At 40.6% G+C, this 22,797-nt stretch overlaps 1 protein-coding gene and 1 long non-coding RNA gene across 5 annotated transcripts in view; both read left to right on the top strand.

Moving 5' to 3' along the window:
- Nucleotides 1–22,797, top strand: part of lrp1bb (low density lipoprotein receptor-related protein 1Bb) — a 276,774-nt gene that overhangs the window by 86,154 nt on the left and 167,823 nt on the right. For all 4 annotated transcript variants that reach the window (XM_080902756.1, XM_080902757.1, XM_080902755.1 and 1 more), the window contains one exon: nucleotides 9,409–9,546. In XM_080902756.1, the coding sequence (XP_080758882.1) occupies nucleotides 9,409–9,546 (138 nt within the window). The remainder of the gene's footprint in view (nucleotides 1–9,408; nucleotides 9,547–22,797) is intronic.
- Nucleotides 4,399–6,375, top strand: LOC308409778. The gene is made up of 3 exons (XR_013974076.1): nucleotides 4,399–4,856; nucleotides 5,726–5,858; nucleotides 6,163–6,375. It is a non-coding gene; the product is annotated as an uncharacterized lncRNA (long non-coding RNA).

Genomic DNA, 22,797 nt, shown 5'->3' with positions numbered 1-22,797 from the left:
CACTCAAAATAAATTTCCTGTGGTGGGAAACTATTTTGTGCAACTTTTTTGTATTTACAGTTTTGAGGGATAAGCCTCTTAAATTTCTCTAACTAGAAATATATGGTAAAAAAACAAAAACGATTTTAAATTTTTTTGGAGTTTATTGCACATTTTTGCAATTTATGTAATTACTATGCACTTAATGCAGACATATTATTAAAATTTAGGCTGTAATGGTTGTATTGATGTATAGCAACTTGAAATGCTCCCAAAAATGGCTCCACACCATGTAAACATATAATATAAGCTCTGGCGGACTTGGTTCTATGGTAGGTCTTAAAGGGTTAAGGGTTTGGCTGTTTCACTGTGTGATGGTTGTCAGTGTGGTGACCCACCAGGATCAGGTGCAACACCCTGTTGGGGTTTTTTAAAAAGCTGTTGTGTTGCAAGTTTAAGAATTGATCATGTCAAAAGAACAAAAACATTACCAGTTACATATGGCCTGCCCAGTATACGCGTCTTACTGGCCTGTTTTTCCTGTTAACGGTTACACTATTTAAAAATAAAAAAAAAAGTTTTATAAAAACTTTAGATTATGGTTTGGAGTCAAACATGTTAATCTTTCTTCACAAACAACGTTTTCTTTTGTCCTTAAAACGAAAGGAACTTTTAGCCCGGTATTTATGTTAACAGCAGTTTTTATTTTAGAGCCACTTCAAGAGAAGATGGCACAGGGACAAGGCCGCGTGGAAACGCTTGCACAGCAGTAAAGTGATGGTCTTTTGTCCCTTTTGATGCTGAGGAAGTCTGCATGAGTTATAAGGCACAACATATATTTCTTTTAATCTATCAAAGATTAAACATTTAGTCATCCTGTAACGCAGAAAGTTTGTTTCACTGTGTGGAGGAGCGCAGTCCTTGAAGGCTCTGAGTAGTGGGAAATAATGCCTCTTTGTTGGGGGGGGTCAGACAAACACAGAAGGAAAAAAAGCAGCTCTTTCAGCTGAATGCAGCATTTCAAATACCAAGGATGTAAAGGTCACACAGGAAAATAATTATTTTAAATAGCCCTAACTACCACTGGGCCTTTCATAAAGAGGCCATGCTGAGGAGAGCTGTGCTTTAGGCTTGTTCAGATGTAGCTGTGACGGCAGCAAACTCATGTTTACCACATTGCACATAATCAGCTCGCATTTTTGTAGTTCACTTTGTTGCCAGGGAACTGTTGAAGTCTCAGCAACATGCTTTGGATGACGCACTTATTTTGTGACAAGTAGCGGCAGTGCACATTCATAAGCCGTCCAAGGTTTGTCTGCCTTGTTGGTGCAAACAAATCACGCTGAGGGTTTGGAGGCTCGTCAGCGGCGCTCTCACATGGTAGAAATATACTGTTCAGCCACAGCATCACGGAGGCCAGGCAGGATAATGCAGGCATGACAGCAGTGACTTCACATCATATATGTGCTGATGGGTTAGCCATTTATAGGACTTCTAGATTCACACAAACACACAGCTGATACAACTGGAATATGAATACACCCTTTACACTGGGGGTATTCTTCCACACCTGTGACACAGCTTATGAGCGATGTGAGAGATTTATGTTACCACCACGTGCTGCAACCTTTTTTACTGTGAATCCTGTGAGAGTCAGTCCTGCTGCTACTACTGCTATTAGCAGGGTCACAGTGTGCAACACACCAAGATCAGCTACGATGGCTGTGGCTAACGACACAAACACAAAGCTGGCTGGAGCTGAAGTCCCACAGCATTTATACCAGCAGGTTCCTGAGGTCCACTGACCATCTCAGCCCCACAACAGCCCACAGGTTGTTTTAGTTTTAGCCTGTGTTTACTGTGGCAGAAAAAGTATTTTAACACAGCAGAGAACGGGAGCGTTTACTCTCATTCAAAGTAAAACCTGCTCAGCTCCGTGTCACGTGTCAGCGTTCCTAAATGTCCTTTCAGGAATATTTCCCTGGGTTTCTCTTGGACAGCTAGCTGTGTCTCTGCTCCTGCTCTGTGTCTACCGTCTGCACGGCTCGGCTCTTTTTTCACTGCAGTTTGCATGAATGTGGTCGCCCATCGGCGTGAAATGACTGGTTTTCATACAGAATTAGTCCACGGAGTAATCCGCCGTCGCATTTAGCTTTTTGAGCTCTTATTGCTACAGGGCAAGTTAGTCTCTCGCCTGCACGCTGGTGCGTGTGGATGAATATGCTGGGTGATTAGGTCAGCTGGCAAGTTTTTTCCAAGTTCTGTGTTTACTTAAAGTCAGACTCGACACAGAAATGACTCGTGTCAAATATCATTTGTAGCAGCGTCACTCTTCTTGTTTCCCCGTACAGTATATCTGCAGTGATGAAACATGGATTCACTGCAGCCGCTCATATATGAAACACAGCAGGTGAAATAAACTAGAATAATCATTTAATGCCACATGTCTGAACCATGAACCAATCACTGCTCGTGTTTATTGTCTCACTGACATGCAAAGATGTTTTTCTCTGCAAGTAAAGTGAGAAAGCACTGGCCTGCACTGGCCTGCACTGGCCTGGCCTGCAGGTAAAGCACAGCGCAGTGAACGCTGTTGCCGTCCCTGCTGTTCTTGATATTTTGGCTTTTGATCAGATTGAGCCAAATGATGTGCACATGTTACACGGCTCATGATTAGATTAGAGATTTATGCAGAGACGATAACGAGTTTAAAGATGAGAAATGTGTTCTGTACAATAGCTAATATCACTGTAATTGCAGGATTTACTACAAAAGAGCCCGATGCTGTTACAAAGCCATTATGGGAACAACATTGGTGTTGCCTCAGGTCGGGCGTTACCATGCCTCTTTGATCGCCAACTTTAACCATAAATTAAGGAAATGAAATCTTTATTTCTAAGGGATATGATAAATCCCTGTACTTGCTAGTTCAAGCAGCTTCCCCTGCTGATAGGCTCTGTGTTATTTTCTTTTATGAATTCATTATTCCACACAAACTGGCAGCAGCTCAGATTAACATGATTATCATAATGAACATTGCAGCTGAAATTCCCCCCTAGAAGCCTCTCATTTTACATTAAATAGAGGTATTAGTTTGGCCCAGCTGGTTTCTCCTCATTCACTTCTCAAAGTAGGAAAATAGCACCATGATTTTTAATTAACGTGTATAAAAAACCCTCATATATCCAGTTTCTTCTGTGTATGCAAATGAAGGCTGTAGACGAGCTATTCCAGCCGTCACAGGGTAACACAGAGTGACAAACACCTCTGACCTCGTCAGATTCACTCATTAACCTAACACGCATGCCTGTGGACGGCGGGAGGAACCCACGCAGAACATGTGAACTCACAGAGATCGGGTCAGGCCAGGATTCAAACCAGCAACCCTTTGGTTGTGAGGTGGCAGCATTAACTCTACTGTGAATGATTTTTAATACGCCTGAGGCTGTTTGGGTTTGTTTTAAAGGGAAATCGATTAATTCCAACATGTCAGCGTTTGTATTGTTACCGTGCTGACATTAACGCTCATTATGGGCGTTCCCAAGATGAGTGTGTGAACCCGGTCTTTTTCCAGGCTGGACTGATTGTGCAGGAGACATGTTTTATGACCAAGAAGTGGGTGCACACGTCTGACACATACAGGGTCAAATATGTGGCAGCTTGCACATCCCAACCCCCTCGTGTCCGCATGGAGAGGTGCAACAGTGCAGCAGCTCGGTGCATTAATGGAAACACAAACAGAGGAGGAGGATTAAGCCACACAGGAGCATTCATGAAGGATCACTGCGAGCTGCTAGATGCTGATATGTTAACCGGGGAAACGCACCACTGAGCATCTGTTTAGCCTTTAAAAACATCGGAGCATCTTTTGTGTGACTGTAGAGAGTATTTCTAAAAATATACATGAAGGAGGTGTGGATGCAAATATAATCGTATTAGCCAAATACTCGCGATGTTTATGTTATTTTTTTCCCCAGATTTGGAATCTTTACATCTCCAATAAATAAACAAAAGTATGACAAACTAGGGCTGCTCGATTATGGCAAAAATGATAATCACGATTATTTTCACTGAAATTGAGATCGCGATTATTTGACGATATTTATTTAACCCTTTAAGACCTACTATAGAACCAAGTCCACCAGAGCTTATATTATTTTTTTACATGTTGTAGTGCCATTTGTGGGAGCATTTCAAGTTGCTAAATAACTGTTATAGCCCATATTTTAATAATATGTCTGCATTAAGTCCATAGTAACTACATTAATTGCAAAAAAGTGCAATAAACTACAAAAAAATTGAAAATCGTTTTTGTTTTGTTTTTTTTTACATATATTTCTACTTGGAGAAATTTAAGAGGCTTATCCTTCAAAACTTTAAATACAAAAAAGTTGCAAAAAATAGTTTACAACAGGAAATTTATTTTGAGTGTCTTCATAGTTTTATTTTGGAGATACACCAATTTTTATATACTGCAGGAAAAACAAAAAAAACAATCCTATGATGCAAATTTGCAAAGAAAACAGCAGGTGCATCAAAATAAACTATTTCCAGCAGTGCAATTCGAGTTCTAAGCATCCCAGCAACTATTCAGAAAAGTCAAACATGACCAGTATAGGTTTTTAAGGTCTACAAGTAAAAAACTACATTTCCGCGAAAATGACGTCACTTCCGGTTTCGGCCAGGAAATGGCGGACATGAGACAGTTCGCGCTGACATCTGTTTCACTGTGGGAAGTGTTATGAACAGCTGATCGGATCGGCAAAGCGTGTTTCTGGAATATTATGTTTTTGTTCCTGCAAGCGCTTTTTATGCAATTTTTGCAAAGCTTTATGTGGAAGGAAACCGTGACCGAGGACAAGCTGATGGCATCAGATGTAAGTACAACTCCTCCGGTTTCATATGCAAAACAAATTATTGCGCTAGCTTACGCGGTTCCGGTTCTACAGGGATTTAAAAGTAGTTACACAAAACGGAGCGTGCTGCTCTGACCGGCTTTAAAGGGTTAACAATGACTTTAAAAAATAATATAACATAGTGTGCAACACCACTGAAGTTTTTTTTACCTGTCTTTTCAACCAACGGCAGTCACTCTCCTCTCCAAATAACTCCTGCTTAGCTTTCCGAGCTTCCCTCGGGTCCTCTTAATCAGCGGTCTCCAACCTTTTTTGCGCCACGACCGGTTTATGCCCGACAATATTTTTACGGACGGCCTTTAAGGTGTCGCGGATAAACGAGGGAGGGGCTAATAATCGGCTCACTCATTTTTAATGATCGTTGAAAGCCCAGATCGTAATCGTGATTAAAATTCGATTAATTGAGCAGCCCTATGACAAACTATTTTCAAAGAGATTTAACCTCAATAACAACACTCAGTTCCCACCAGCTGAGCGAAGAATAACCAGGAGGAGGCATCAGTCTCAGTGTCTCAGTCTCTATACTGACAAAAGCTTTAGTCATTCTTTAATAATGCGAATAATCTAAGCTCAGTCCAGAACGCAACAGCAATGTGTCTGATGCCATCGGTGACTTTAAGTAATCTGATTACATGTATCTTTTCCATGTAATTTAGTTACACGAGTACGATGTAAAACACTACATTTAGTGGAATGTGGTCAAATGAAATTTGCTTAATTGGCACATATTCAGTTTAAACCGAGCAAATCTCCTTAATAAATATTTCAGTTACATTTTTACTGTGTTCATGAGGGCAAAGAATCATTCTGAGTGTAACTTGCTGTTACAGTCTGATGCCCCTCGCACTGTGTTGGAAGCAGGCCTGAGCTGCTGTTGCTGATGAATGGCTCAGATATGGGCGTTTGTAACCTGATGCAGGTCACCTGGGTGTTCCACACTTACAACGCGGACCCAGAGGAGCTGTGAGTGTCTCTACCATGTAGAGTGATATCGGCCCTCTTTAAAGTTTCTGCTTTTTAGTTTATTTTCAAGAAATTATCTTTTAAATCAGCCTCTTGTCATGTTCTTTGAGCCAGTCTGTGGCGAGGGTGATGCACCTTTGCAGGGTTCGTTTTGCATCTAACAGAATAAGGAGAATGGTTTTTCTCTTGTTGTTCTTTGAACAGTTGTTCTTTCACTGTCACGTCTGATGTTCTCATTGCTGAAGATCTTTGGTCTCAGAGAAAAGTCTGATCTCTGCTGTCGCACCATTTCCCTCCTGTACAGGTCATTTTGCCTGATGGTGGCCACGTTTCCTAGACTCAACCATCTGGACCATGACTGGAACTCCATGCAGCAGCGACTAGTCACGACCTCTAACCTGGTTCCAAAGCTCTCATCAAGTTCCCATCCACATTATTTAGTTTCACACTACGTCTAAAGCCAAAAGTCACGAGAAGTGAACAGATGGAAAATTCTGTCAATGAGAATAAATTTAACAGATGAAAAATTTGAGCTATTTATTTTTCCAAGGTTGAAATTTTGAAAAATGTTTTTCTTTTGGCTAAAAATCATTTTTATCTTTTTAAGTTACAGAGTTACAGAATATTATATACACACACACACACACACACACACACACACACATATAAATAAAATATACGAAGGGGATAAATAGAATAAATAGGAATAAAAAATAAAAATACAAGTGAATTGCACATTTCAAGTATTGAGTCTATTGCACTGTTGACTATTAACAAAAGTATTGCACAGTGAGGTGAAGAGGCACTACAGCTTAGTTGTTCCCCCCTCCTTTGTCCTCCTGTTTCCCCTCCCTCTCCCCTCCAGAGAGGAGTTAAACAGTCTGATGGCGTGTGGGACAAAGGAGTTTTTAAGTCTGTTAGTTCTTGTCTTTGGGAGAAGCAACCTGTCACTGAACAGACTCTTCTGGTTGTTAATGGCCGTGTGCAGAGGATGCCCAGCATTGTCCATAATGTCCAGCAGTTTCTTTAGTGTCCTTTTCTCTGCCACTGTCACCAGAGTGTCCAGCTTCATGCTGACCACAGATCTGTTATCTGTTCATTATTAGTAGTATGTGTCTTTACATATAATAACACAGGCAGCTGTTTAGTGCGCAGTGGTTTCATTTTAAATGAACTACTTTGCGTTGGGATTGAATTTTGCTCTTTTCTGGTCATATTTTTCTAAAATCACACAGGTGAGCTTATAGGCCTGTAACACCTGAACCTCTAACAGCTTAGACAGAATAAACAATACAGTTGGTGTCTTTGGCTGAGACCCCGATGGATCTGTAATGCTGACCAGTGAAAATGATCACATTTCTTTCCACCTCTCACTAGTTGCCTGAAAAAATGCATTGATGATTTTGCCAGATCAGACGTTTTTGTGGTGAATAAATGTGGTATTTAAAGCGATTTGTCCCAGAGATGATACAAACCTGTGGCCAGTCGCTCGGCTCTGCAGTCGCTCTATAAAAACCTGTGAGAAGCTCAGACGTGAACCTTTCTTTCCTGGAAGCAGGTCTTAGTGGGTGTGTTAATGTCAGTAAGGGGGCTCGTGCTGATTTGCACCTTTGTGGCTTATTGGGACACTAACTGGAAATCAATCAGTGATATGAATTATACTTTAACGTTAAATATCTGCTCTGAAAGAAGTGTGTGGCAGCAGGTATGGCCCCGCTCACAGTAACACAGCTGCACGCTTTAATCTTTATCACACAATTTTTATTTGTATTTATTTTTGGCATCTGACTGGGGTGCACATTTCCTCTGTTTAAGGTTTTATGTTTGTCAGACGCTCATTCCAGCTGACATTATTTTATACAGATTAATATGGCTAATAATTTTTAATCTTGTGCTTTATTCTGTGGATCTCACTCTTCAGTTCGACCCTTTAGACACTTAGTTTGGTGATTTCAAAGACGATGTCAGGCGCTTAAAGAGACGGTCTTCATTTCTAATAATCTACAGTGAACATATATGATGAAGCCTAATCCTCTACTGTATATTCCACTCCAAGCGATCATCCAGTGTAGTACAGTAGGCTGCCAATCCACAAAGGAGTTGTGGCACCTCAGCCATTGAGAGACCATCTGTGTTCCCCTGTATGACAGCTCAGAGCCGCTGAATATTCATGCACCATCCCTCCGCTTATCGCATTAGATTAGAACCCATGCGGCGAGAAAGGAAAGGCAGAGGAGGACAACGCTGATATGTTGTCAGAGACCCTTACAGCTGTGTGTTAAATAGCAAATTAGCCAAATGGACACTGGAGCAGCGAGTCCCTCTCTCTGCGTGTGTCCTGAAGCGTTTCCACTCAAAGCTTTACTTCACATTTAACGCCCAACAGAAGGAGATGTGTTTGAGGTGAGAGTGTGTTGTTTCCAAATGCACGAGGTGTACGTGCATTTTATATTTCTCAGTACATAACTAGAATGCACAAAACCCCTAGCAGTGTTTTAAACATGAAGAGTTACAGATTCAAGATCCGTCTTGTAGAGAGGAAGTTAGGTTTCAGATCCATGAAGCCTCTGACAGCTGAATCTGAAGGACTCGTGTTCCAAACACATTCTGGGTCCCAGCTGACACGGCTGCTGTTCATGTGAAATATAAACTCTCAGAGACAAGGTCACATAGAGCTGACTTACCTAAATGTGGCATAAAGAGTGGGAATCATCAGCGCTTGAAGGGCTTAAAGCCAAGACACATTCATTAAAGAACATCGCTCGTCACCATTTCAAGGTAATAAAATCCTTGGAGAAGAAACGAACATGTCCACATGTTCCCTGTGTGAATCTGCAGGGCTCTTTCCTTGGAACAACCACATTAATTGCTGCATTCGTAACTTTACAGGATGACAGGTGACAGATAATCATCCGGTCAGCGCGGTCCGAGTGTGCCGGGATGGGGGACTCTGGGGATTGTTACAGATCTCATCACATGCACGATAAATCTTCCCATTAAGTGCCTGCAACAGCACACTGGTAATTGATATCAATGTAGTTAAGGTGGTGCTGTGACACATTTACTGTGCCGGTGTATTGGTCAGCTGTGTTTTATGTGCTCTGGTGGCTGCTGCGTGAACGAGGGTCACCTACGGGCCTCGTGAATCCTTAAACAGCTGCTCCGTGCCGTTTGGCTGGCTGACGGCGAGAGTCGGGCCGTTTGTTATAGGACGTCACCGATGTGTCTGCAAAGCAGTGTGGCGAACATCTGTTGTGTGTAAAGAACAATGCTGTGAAGTGCAAACACATTTGCATATGTATAGGTTCCTCGTCCTCCTGTGAAAGAGGTCTTGGAGTATCAGCATTTTGGGGAGACGCAGGAAAAAACACCCAGTAAAAGTGATTACGTGCAAGAAATGCAAATGATTACAATGAAATATGCTGTTTTAATTAACTGTGGCCTTTTTGTCTCCACTGTAAATGATTTTCCTTATGCTTAAAGTTCATTTAGTAAGCATGAATTAATAATGTTAAAATAAATGTTGGTCTTTTTGTTCTCGCTGCTTTAGGTGCACGAGAGGTGGTGATCAGATGTCCCCTGAATCACATGCAGTGTACCGGGACAAAAAAATGCATCCACTTCAACAAACTGTGTAACGGAGCTCGAGATTGTGACGACGGCTACGATGAAGGAGTTCACTGTCGAGGTAAGAGTTAACGGTGTTTTCACATTCCCTTTGCCTTGGGTTTGAGAATACATAAATTAATAAGTATCCTCATTATCGCGGTAATTAGTCAGATCACACTCATCATATTGGGATTATTAAGATTGTGGAATTTACTTTACCCGTTGAGTCAGTATTGGATTTGTATAATAGCTGCGGAAAATGCTTCACTTTTATTTCGTGCTAATTTGCTTTGCATTAGAGATTAATTATTTAAACTACGGCCATTTAAATGTGCTTTTCCTCCATTATGGAAGTTTGAGGATAATTTTCACATTCAAACCGATGTGCACTGTTAAACCCATAAGTTTTAACTGCAGACGTGAATGTGTGAAACAGTGCTTCGAGCTGGCACGTTGGAACTTTTTGGGTGAAACTCTGCGCCAAGGTGACTTTCTATCATCCACGCTGTCAGAGCAGGCAAGAGAAACAGCGGGACGGTAACACCAGGTGTTGTGTTGTACACAAGTTTTTTGTTGTTGCTCACTTTCTTAGCAAGAGGACCAAGCTGCTATGGACACCTGGCTTCTGTGATAAGGCAGCATTTGCCTCATGATTGGTGCAGTCTTGGCACAACAGTAGCTGCTGTCTGGCTGAAAACACCACCTTTTCTGACCTGTAAGACAGTCAGAGTCATGCTGGGCTTTGTCTCTGTGTGAGTGCTCGGTGCAAGGAAGTGGTAGCTTCTGACTCTGAGCTGTGAAGACTGAAAATGTCTTGTTGTTGGCACGAGGCACAAAACTCTACGCTCACACTAAACAGTAATTGTGTTGTTTTTGAAATTAAGCCCTTTTTAGCCCTCTGTACTTCAGCATAATTATGCTAGAATTATTTTTCCAGAAATAAGAGGAAATGGGAAAAACACTGTAAACACCTAAAGCTACTGATAAGTTGCTGTTATAAGATAATTTTAATCTGCAGATACAAAAGCTCTTTCAAGCTATATATGAGCAGGATTTGTAAATTAAATTTTCATCATCTTCCTCTTCCCTCACTCCTAACCTGTGCCAGCAGATGGCCCCGCCCCTCCCTGAGCCTGGTTCTGCTGCAGGTTTCTTCCTGTTAAAAGGGAGTTTTTCCATCCCACTGTCGCCAAAGTGCTTGCCCATAGGGGGTCATATGATTGTTGGGTTTGTCTCTGTATGTATTATTGTAGGGTCTACCTTACAATATAAAGCACCTCAAGGTGACTGTTATGATTTGGTGCTGTATAAATAAAATTGAATTAAACTGAATTCTCCTTCCTCACCTCCACCGTATCCTCTTCCTCCTCACCTGAAATCTCGTCTCCTGAACTGAAGTCGGGAGTGTCCATAAGCATTCAGTTCAGTTTTATTTATATGGCATCAAATCACAAAAGTCGCCTCAAGAAGCTTCATTTAATCATACTGTAAAGACCCTACAGTGATAAAGAGAAAACCCCAACAATCAGACGACCCCTATGGGAAAGCACTTGGAGACAGTGGGAAGGAAAAACTCCCTTTTAACAGGAAGAAACTTCCAGCAGCCATCTGCTGCCACCGGTTGTAGCTCCTGATATTGTGGCAGTTAGTTGTTGTCACCACATTAGACAGGTAACCCTCCCACCTCTGAACAGCTGCTGTAATGTTAGCTATAAGAGCTGGTTATAAGCTAATGTTATGCTAGCTTCTGTCTCTTTATACGTGTCGTACAAACGGCTAAACCTGTCATCTTTAAGGTGGAACCTAACATTAAAGCTTAAATTTTCATGCTAGGATAAGACTTTGTTTGGACTTGAAAACAAAAGTACGATCCAGCTGTAACAGCACAGCTCGCTGCTCTGGCTTGTGTTTCTGAGCTACACAATGCTATTAAGGGATGACACGTTATTACCGATTATCTGCACAGCAAACTAAAACGAGGGGTCTGAAACCCCTGGTCTGATACTGTTTTGTTGTGTGTGTGTGTGTGTGTGTGTGTGTGTGTGTGTGTGTGTGTGTGTGTGTGTGTGTGTGTGTGTGTGTGTGTGTGTGTGTGTGTCATGTCAGACTTAATGAAAATGCAAAAGGCCACCTGGGAGATATGCTCAAGTCAGCACTAGCAGCGCGCAGAGGGACGGTTTTGCAGGCTCAGGTATCTCCTGCCATACTGGTGCTAAAGTGTGTCAACAAGTGCAGAAAAATAGCAGTTAATCCATCGATGCTGGGAGGACAAGGTGATAAAAATCTATCAGCTGCTAAATCTTCTACTTGATTCTACGACTGTGCGTAGTGTGTTTAAGGAGTAGTGGATGAGCAGGCTGTGTGGTCGGTTTGACTTTCCTGCATTTTGAACAAAGCTTTAAACCTTTTTTTAACTCTGTACAGAACAAAGAGTAACTACAAAGTACTTTTAAACATTCAGCTTTTCTGCCAATTAAAAAAAGATACAAAGCATTGAAAGTATCAGTCACACAGACGTGTTATGGGGTCCTGATTCATTAACTCCATGTATCTCCTACAGTAAGCAGTCCCTGTAATATTCTTAGACTGGTCTTTTCTGGCTCATTTCAAATCTAATTAGCCTTTATGTCCATTTTCCAAATTATTATTTATCTTAACTTTTAAGGGCTTCAGTAAAGACTTCTATATATATGAAGGAGCCCCTGCATGTTATTTTATTTTGTGTATTACACAAGTCATTATGTGGTTTTACAGATCATTGTTTCAAGGCCTCCTACGGACACTTAAAAAACATTATTTTTTCCTATAGCTAAAAATGCAGGATACATGAAGTGGCAATGCACCCAGAAGCACGGAAACACACTCTTTCATGCAGTGGCTTAATTTGAATGTACTACTTTGCATTTCAAGTTTCTGAACAGTGTGTTGGAGTCAGGATGTCAGGGATTTTAAACCCCACTCCCACTGTGTTTTTCATGTCTCACAATTTCTCTCTGACATTAATGAGAACATTTTATTAGCCTGCTTTCACCATCAACACAACAGATGGCAAACAGGTGAAGCGTGTTTAGGAATCTTATACAGCACATGTGAATGTTTCTGTGTAGCTCATCAGAACTACCCACGATGCACCTGGATTTACTAGTGTTTCAGTTATGAGCACAGATGGGCAGTAACGCCAGAAGATGTGTTTGAGGTGTGAGTTAATGAGTTAACAAGTAATCAGATTACCTAGTACTGTAATCTGATTACTTTTTTCAACTTGTAAAGTAAGGGATTACTATTCCCGGGCAAACCCCACTCCTGCTAAACAGGTGATTTAAGAGACACTGAATCTTTGATTTTATTTATTTTTTACTGTGTTTTACTTGAATCTATAAGTAAACACACACACACATAAATTATTTTATGTGCTGGAATATGCAGGAAATAGGTTTACATGTTAAACACATTTCTTCCAGTCAGAGACAGTTGCATGTAATTAAATTTTCGTTCGATGCATGAAGTTAAAAGATGAAAACTAATAAAACAATTTTTAAAAAATAGACTTTTTCATTTGATTTAATTTTATATGATTGATTATGCAGAAAAACAGCTGAAAGGTCTGTTGCTTTATTACATATTCAGGTTGTGTATCATGTTTTTAAAAGTAATAAAGTAGCTAATTACTTTTGAAAATAAGTAATCAGTAAAGTAACAGGATTACTTTCTGGGAGAAGTAATCAGTAATTAGTAACTAATTACCATTTTCAAGTAACTTGACCGACACTGCTTATGAGTTAACAGGTAACTTGATGATACAAAATCAGCAAATATGATGAAACATGATGCTTGTTTGTTATTGTTGTCTTGAGTTATCCATGTTTAACATTAAATGAATCGCTACAAAAATAAAATTACATAAAAAAATTTATATTTTTATATAAAACAAAATGATTTGCTTATTGCTACAAATTCTACATTAAACCTTATTAACACATTACCTTACACGTGACAAATCCCAGGGTCGAGACCAGCCGGAGACACAAACCTCAGGGGTCACAACCTTCAGTATTCCCGGTACTAACTCGGATAAACGGGAAGCTCGTGTCAGGAAAAGCATGCGCTGTAAAATCGAACATGCTGATTCATCCACTGTGGTGACCTCTTCAAAAGTGAGCGAGCAGCTGAAAGGAGCTTTTCTTCAAATTAAGCTGTTTTAGTGTTTCTCCTCTGATGTTATGCTGCACATCATTTATCAATGAACATGTTTCGTGGCATCTTTGTGTTGTAACTTCCTTCAGAAGGCACTATCTGATAGTTTGTGTAAGAGCGTGTGATCGGACTACAAACACTTCACCTCTTAATGCAGCCGTGCTGTCGGCTGCTTTGAATACATCCTGGCCTCAAGGAATAAAAAGAACGATTCTTTCTCAGTGAATAAATCAGTCCTGCATGAAAAATACATCGATTTATTAAATAATTAATGCATTCATTATTTTTCACATTTCCTTCTGTCTTTTCCTTTTTTAAACTTGCCTTTTTGCAATGACATAAGCCGTTATGCTTCGTCTGTGTTTACACTGTACAGGATGCTCAGTCCCACACGGACACACCCGACTCATCGGCAAGCAGGAGAAATTGAGGTCACCAAAGAGAAGTTTTAGGCAGCCAGCTGTGTTTCTTAAAACTTTTTTCCCCTGCCTTTCCTGCCCACCTCTTATGAATATACATGCCGACGTCCCGGGAGGCCTCGGTATGAAGGTGCCCATATGGAAAACCACCAAACTCTTTTAGCTCACCTTCAGGAAACCTGCTCATTCTTAATCGTATGCTCACGGTTGTGCCGTTAGTCTCTGAAGTCTCTGCTGTTTGCACTGAGGAAGACAAATGTCAGACTTAAATAAACAGAATTCAACTTGTGGCTTCATATGTTATCTTTAGAGCGGTCCCAGAAAGCGAACGCTCTCTTCTTTAAATGAATGTGGTGAAAAAGACAAAAGGCTTAAAGCCGAAGTAAAGTTCCATCCATTTATGTTTATGTTAAATATTATTATTCAGAAATGAAATCATGCTTAATATCACAGTGATTATTTTTGTCTTTGCCTGTTTCAAGCAGTTTAAGAGAAGCATCACTTTTAAACTCTTTGGTTGGTGCGTTTCATCTCGCAGGCAGATTTGACACTTGATGACACATTAACAGCAGCGTCATCAAAGATCATCGATAGACTGATGCCAGCTCAGTGCTGCCGCTGCTGTGTCGATGTCTACATAAAGTACAGTAACGTAACCAAAAAGTAACAGCCGGCGACCTTTTCCTCACGCTTTGTTTGCCATTCATCTCAACAGTTTGTTTATATTTTGAGTTCAAATTCTGAAATTGGTTTCAATTTGATTAGAAAGTCTTGTTTTGTCAGATTAATGCCTTCCTTAGCTATTGTCTGAGTTCTGAGGATGAGCTTTTTTTAAATTGGATGTTATCTTTTGTAGCTTATTGAGACAGCGTTGATCGATTGATCCATAGACTGAAACATTCTGAGAAATCAAACCCTCTGCCTAACAAAACTTTAATGTACATATTTTTCCCATCAAGACAAAATCAGCTGAAGGTTTAATGACTCAGACACAGGTGACCAAAAATAATCATATGAACACGGACGCAGAGTAATGGGATCGATTTCAGTGTTTGCCCATCATGTGCCCTTGGCTGTACACATCGTGAGCATACAATAAAACGGGATTTGCATACACGTAAATTGTGATGCAATACTCTCCAGTAAAATTAGATGCTAGGATGAGTTGTTATTATTCCCTCCTTCATGCAAAAGCAGCACAAAGCCTGAAGCAGTATTTTGTATATCGATTTAAAGTGGCAATGCATTTAACAGGTTAGCACTTTTACAGTAGGAGGGTTGTGGGTGCAGGATGTGTGGTGGGCTGGAGCCCTGCTGTGGGGAGTGTTTATGCTCTCTGGCAGTCCAAAGACATCTTATTCAGATTAACTGGGGATTCTAAAAGTGGGGATGCAAGTGAATGGTTGTCTGTCTCTCTGTATTGGCCACATGATGGACTGGCCACCTGTTCAGAGTGTACCTGGTATTTTGCCATATGACAGCTGGGATAGGCTCCAGCTCTGTGAACCCTGTGCAAGCTTGGTTGATAGCTATGAAATGCTAATCACTCTAATGATTGTATTACTGCTGTAAGCTAAGTCACAGCAAGTGGTTAGCTACAGTCTCAACAAATCCTCTGGTGGAAACCCGGAGCAGTCGGTAATAACAGACAATGGTCTCCCTTTGGAAGCTGTTGCTACATGGCAAACATTAGCATTAAAAGCTTTGATCTTCCCATTCTCATTTAGTCCTTTAGTCTCCAGCTGTCTCCAGCAGTAGGAAGCTGCTGTGATGCATTCTTGTATAGTTCTGAGTTTCATGGTTTCTTTCTGGGAGTTGATGCTGTGGATGACGGGCATTGTTTGCTTGTTCTTCTACACCTGCCACCATCTTGTGGTACAAATTAGTATTAGACAACAGTTCACTTGTTATAACGCAATATATCGCTATTTGTCCAGAGCTGCACAGGTTCCTTTACAATAAATGCTTTCAAATAATCTGAGCTGCTCTCAAAGAGATGTGCCTATAGGAGGACAGGCGGTTCCCGACGTCTTTTACTTCCACTGACATTTAAGCGACACATTAACAAGTACTTTGCTACATTTATCCCAGAGTAATCTCGACCCACACCATTACATTAATCATCAACAGCCTTATTTAGTAATAGCTCATCATTACTTGACATTTACAGCCAAATCGGTTCATTTGTTGATAACAAAGTGCGGCGCAGAAAAAATAGTCAGACGGAAAACAGGTCAATTTGAATATCAAAAACAGCACACAATAGATATAATTCATGCTTTGTTGAGATCCCGGTCTCAGTGGAGCCCTGTGAAGCTAGCTCAGACAGCATAAGTCCCCCAATAACTTCATTCACATACTGAATACACATGCAGCAGTCAGGCCCTACTCTAATATAGCGTTCTGTTTAATCTGCCATGCATGTGCTGAATCTCTCATTGCCAGTGAAAGAGCTTCTTCAATCATTTCCCCCACTGCTGGCACACAGTGCTGCTTCTCACTCTTCCATATCATCCTTCTGTGGGCTCCGATTCTCAGCTTTGCCCCCACTAGGAAAGTTTGCCGGGTCTCAATTTCTCTCCTTTGTGCTAAGCCTATGTTCTCTTAGGGAAAGATCAGCGTTCTGTGTCATCTGTCTCATGTGTCATTCATTATGTGTAATGTGTAGTACAATATTTATATTGTGTAATTATCTCTATATGAATCTGCATTTGTTAAAATATGCAGATTTTAATCCTTCTGTTTCAGCGAGGCTTATGTATAAACTGCTGCATCAATCAAGACAACAGAATAACATTAAGCTTAATGCATTATTGTAACTTCTCCCATGAAAAATGAACCCGTCCCCGATGGCTAACACACTGGGTGTGTATCTTTAACGTCACATCTCTCGCACAGATAAGCCAGGAGTGTTCCAGAATCTTTTATTTTGAAAGTTCTGAAGCTTCTCTATACGTTTCCTGCGTCGTTCTTCCTTCTCTCCTCACCTGCTGTGTGGAAGGTGATGCAGGTTCCATAAAAAGTAGACTGGGTGCTATTTTAACCAAAGAGCTGCTGCGAGGCTTCAGACGGCGCCTCCGGTGGAATCTCACACAACGTCTTGAGTGGGCGTGATCATATGTGGCGGTTGCCTCGGTGGTGAAAGGTGGGGTACAACCTGGACAGGTTACAGTCTATCGAGAAAGAAAATATTGTGTTAGTATCATGTTATTTATGTCATCTGCATTAAAATAAAAATTGTTATAGCGAGTTTTTAATTTTTTACCATCCTTAGATTCTGCTTTTGTCAAAAAACTTCAATAAAACTGCGGCGAGACCGAGAGGTTATAAGAAAATGTATTCAGATTACCTGAATAATCTGATCGTCTGCCATGACCCCTAATTGGCCTTGGCTAATGCCCCGCCCCTCCCTCAGCCTGGTTCTGCTGGAGGTTTCTTCCTGTTAAAAGGGAGTTTTTCCTTCCCACTGTCGCCAAAGTGCTGCTCATAGGGGGTCATATGAATGTTGGCGTTTCTCTGAATTATTGTAAGGTCCTTACCTTACAATATAAAGCACCTGCTATATAAATAAATCTTTATTGAACTGAACGACTGACAGCCTGCCTGTTACTGACAGTTTATAGTTAGACTTAATGTTTGACTGAGATCATCCAGAAAGCCAAAATACTGTCTTAAAAACAACAATAAGCAGTCTTTACAAAAGGTTTATTAAACGTATAAACCATTGTAATGAATACATGGGAGATATTTTAAAAACTGTAGTCTGTGGTAGGCTGAGGGTTAAGCTGGTGATTATTATTTCAAGCTGCTGTAATGTAATAACCTCAGCTGGAGCTAGTTATTGTTAATTTGTTGGAGAAACAACAGAAATAACTTATTGGCTGTCATGTCTGGCTACTGTGCTCGGTGCATGCTGGGTCCTGTGCTATTTTTGCTCACCAAAGAATGTTTCACGGAACAACAAAAAAGCCGCTCACTTGTGTTTGATGTTTGGCAAAGACAGATACATGAATTGGGTTATGTGTGTTGCTAAAAGAGCAACAGACTGATGAGTTTGATTTTTAGGAGGTTTGGGGAGGCAGTCGTGAGGTTCAGCAGCTCAAGAGATGTCAAAATCAAATCAAATCAAATCACTTTTTATTGTCACATCACATGTGCAGGCACACTGGCACAGCACATGCGAGTGAAATTCTTGTGTGCGAGCCCCACAAGCAACAGAGATGTGCAAACACAACAACACAAACGAGCAAAATACAAGAATGGCCAACCTGAAACTAATAAATATATGTACAATATATAATAGTGTATGCATTTCTGGATGTGTATACTAAATATTTTCCTACGTGTGTGTGTGTGTGTGTGTGTGTGTGTGTGTGTGTGTGTGTGTGTGTGTGTGTGTGTGTGTACACATTTTTACAAATAATAATAATAATAATAATAATAAAATATATAAAATATACAGAGTTGAATATGTGCAAAACAAGTGGCATTTATATACAGTGTGGAGTGCATAATGTTGAATGTTGAATAATGTTGGTGATAAAAGATAGCGGTGAAGTGATTTCTCTCAATTTCTTCCTGGAGTGCTCAACACACTGCAGCTCGAGAGGATCCAATCAAATGGAGAAAGCACGACCAAATACAGCTATAAGGGGCAAACATAGAAAACTCCAGCAAATGCAGAAATGCTCTGCAAATACAGCAAACTCCATCAAATGTGATGCAGATGGGAAAAAACTTGAAATACAGAAACACAAGTCAAGCACAGAAACTCAAAAGTACATTTGAAACATGCTGCAAATGTAGAAATCACAGGCATATACAAAAGCGCTGTATATAACACAGATTACACTGTTTCCAAGGGCCAATTAAAAGTAATGGATACAGCTGACACCCACTAGTTCCCATGGTGAGTCATGAGGTTGCCAGGATGTACCATCCATTATTTGTGTCAGAAAATAGGATCAAATAATATTTACTTTTACAGTTTGCTTCGTTTAACTTTGTGTGCTGTGCTGTGCCATTTTACCCCTTTGCAAATGTGCATTTTGTGTACAGCTTTAATAACTTTATTGTTATTACACATGTATAAATACAGGGCAACGAAATACAGTTTGCATCTAATCAGAAGTGCAATAGGAGCAGATTATGTACAGATAAAGATAGTGTAAAAGGTGGGACTAGTTATGTACAGATTATGTACAAATAAGTGAAGTATGCAGATGTTTGTATTGCTATACACACAAAAATACAGATGTGCTACATATATACTAGTTGGTTGCACGAGGATATCAGCTCATGCAGTTAATTAAGAGACAGAACAACGTTCTTGGGATTGAATGCCTCTGCAGTCTCTCTGTTACTTAGACAAGCAAAATATGTTTTTATTACTATTTCCAGATAAGTGACACCTATAAATAAGACCTTTGAAATGTTAGAACCACAACTAACACTTTTATTATCCACGCTGAGAATATTTTTTTAGACTTAAATTAGCCTTCAAATTATTATTAATATGATAATATCTAAATGCAGACTGAACCCTCTACATCAGGGGTGTCAAACTCAAATACACAGTGGGCCAAAATTCAAATCTGGAACAAAGTCGCGGGCTGACGTCAATAATTTATTGAAATATATTTATTGCTCCAGATATAAGAATGAATCTTTTCTTATGGACTCAAACACGTTTTGCTGAAAAACTGAATATGGAACAAGCAAAGCTTAATACTAAACAATTTATATATTAGCTGTATAATACCAGTAGGCCAGCTCTGATAGTCGTTTGGTATGGCTTCGTGGGCCAAATGTAATTAGGCTGCGGACCAAATTTGGCCCACGGGCCAGAGTTTGACGCCTATGCTCTACGTCCTCACTGACTGCCAATCCTCTCATCCTTTGTTTAAATCAGACCTGGGCTCCTTGCTTCTTCGGTTTCAGGTGAAGTTTGAATGATTTCAGGGTCAGGCTGCACCCAGACTTTAAGGTTCAGGCCTTACATCCCTGCTTCTGTCTGAAAATGAGGCATGTGGCAGAGATATATGGGCTCTGGTCTGTGGAAACAAATGAAGTCAAATGATTTAAATTTGTAATAACTAATAAACATTGTTACAAATTGCTTTCAGTGGAGTGCAGATTTGATTGGACTGTGAGTGAACCTGTGCCCGTCTCAGTCTGTGTCCGTCGGCAGGAATCATCCTCTGAGCGTTACAGTGGCGAGGTGCGGATGCCTCTCCCGGCGCTCTGACAAGCTCTTTAATGCATTTGATTCCCAAATATATAAATCTATTTCTGCTACGTAAGGGTAATCTGCACTTTTATGCAGCGATGATTTCTGTGTCATAGCACAACTTGTCAAAGGCGATGCGTTTGCCCTCTGCGCACCGATGTGAGTTATTGAGTTAATGTTGCTTTCAGACTTACACTGGCTGAAAGCAGAAGAAAGAAACGTGCGTATCGTCTCTCCTCTTTGTCTCTTTTCTCGAGCATTTCAAATCTGTTACTGAGATCAGCATCTTGGACTAATCCTGAAAATATTTGCATCCATTTTTTTCCTATATTTTCTGGTGATGAAGCTTTTTTAAAGAATAAACAGTGTCAAACATGATCTCTCCTCCCACCCTCTGTTTCTGAACAACGTTCAATTATCTCACTTGATTAACTTTTCATTACAACAACCCAAACAAACAAACAAACACTTTTCTCCAGGGTGAAGGAGTCTGTGATAAGTGATGCTCTTGTTCCAAAACGACTCGCCACCAACACGGCTCCATATTTTCAGCGTTTCTCAGTAGGTTGGAAATGTCCTGCCATCCAGCCTCATAGACTGTAACATATTAGCATATTTATTAAATTTTTGCCCCTCTAATGGATGGAACATTTGCAGTAAGTAGTCAAAGTGATCACTTTCCTCTCTGCTGTGCTACGGCAGTCCTTTCAGTGTTACCCTGCCACGCTGTACTCACTTTACCAGAAAATATGAGCTGGTAATTTTCTCTCCAAACATCTGCTAAAGATACGTGCATTTGATGATTTGGAGGCTTCAAGGAATCTCAAGTCCCGTATCAGGTTTCTTTTTGGGGTTTTTTTTTAGTTACAAGCGACTGTCAGGCCCACAACACAATATGTAAACAACTGCAGATATCTGCAATCAATATTTCATGCGTCTCACTTTGTTATTCTACAGCCTGGCGAGATATTGTCAGTCATATCATTGCTCCCTCTAATGCGAGGAAACAATCTGGTGTCATCAAATACTATTACAGCAGATAATCTTCCTCAGGAGTGTTTAGAATTAAAATTTCATTGTTTGCTAGAAGATTTTGACACCCACACCCGAGACGTTTCCTCCAATATTTAAGGGCATGTCAGAAGCCTGGCTGCGCACCAGTTCCCAAATCTCTCAGCAAATTGTGCTTTGAGGGATTAACGACGTTTACTGTCACATTTGAGCCCTAGTTTGAGATGCAGGATTACATTTGGATAAAACAACCAAGCAGCTACAGTGTAAGTGCATTTATCTCTCAATTTCTAGGGAAAATTCCACCTTCTGCGCCACCCGGACAACTCCACGTCACATCAAAGCTGACACACTTAAGCTTCCCAGATAACTTTCTAAAGACTTGTCAATAAATCGTGTCACTGCAGTCACGGCACATCTTGCACAAATGTTATTTCCCCTGCACGCTTCTTGAATGTTTGAACCTGAGAGAATATATGACCCAATTTCACTGCTGTGGAATCAATCTTGTCACTCTTGCCACCTAGAGGATACCAACCACAGCGACAGACGAGTAACAGGCGAAGATCCTAATTTAAGCTTAGAAAATCACGAAAAGGTCCTTGAGCCAACTACGCTTTTACCTTTTGCGTTAGACGTGTCTACATTTGGTCCTGCGTTACATACAGGCCCTCACTGCAAAGACGTTTCGGGGAAAGGCCACCGCGATCCCTAAAGGGAGGCCGTAATTATGCCAGATGGGGCGTTCTGACTTTCAGCCTCGGGTAAGTCTTCTCGTGCCCGTGGTGAGACTTGTTGGCAGTATTGGCAAAGGAACAGTGCCACACTCACCATTCATACTCTGCCATCTGTGTGTTGGAGAGTGGAGGCTGTGAGAAACTTCTGCTGGGCTAGCGGAGCGGGCGGAGGCATGCCTTTGTGTTGGACTGATGAGCGGACGTACAAGTGGAATCAGCTTTTCAATTATTTTAAAACAATCCATTTAAACCTGGACCGTGATTTGCTCGTTCCACCAAATACACCTCAGCGTTGCAAATTATGAAAAAGTTCAAAAAATCCTGAATCTGAGAGGATCATAACAAACTAAACAGACTGAGCCTCCTCTGGGATGCAAACAGTGTTTTTAAGTGAAGCATGATGTGAAAACAGATGGAATTAATTTTGTGCAATTGCTAGAATCATTGTGTTCGTACATCTGATTACTGCAAATTAGACCAGGCTTGCTGTTGTGCTTCAGAATGATGACAGTTGACATGTTTTACATTTATATATTTTAGTAATTATGAAGCACTAATGTTTTTCCAAAGAGCTGAAACGAAGTGGACAAACTCACAAGTAGTTTTGCTCATGTGAGCATAATTTCTTTTAAGGTAAAGTCATAACAAATTATTCATGCTTTGTTCATTTGAGGCCGCTCGTGTCCCGCTCGTGCATCTTTGCCAGGTGGCTGTGAGAGTGATGAGCAGTGTGTTTTACA

Source organism: Rhamphochromis sp. 'chilingali' (assembly GCF_963969265.1).
Source record: "Rhamphochromis sp. 'chilingali' genome assembly, chromosome: 14".
Taxonomy (NCBI): domain Eukaryota; kingdom Metazoa; phylum Chordata; class Actinopteri; order Cichliformes; family Cichlidae; genus Rhamphochromis; species Rhamphochromis sp. 'chilingali'.
The sequence above is the reverse complement of the archived record's forward strand: the minus strand, read 5'-3'. Positions and strand labels throughout refer to the sequence as shown.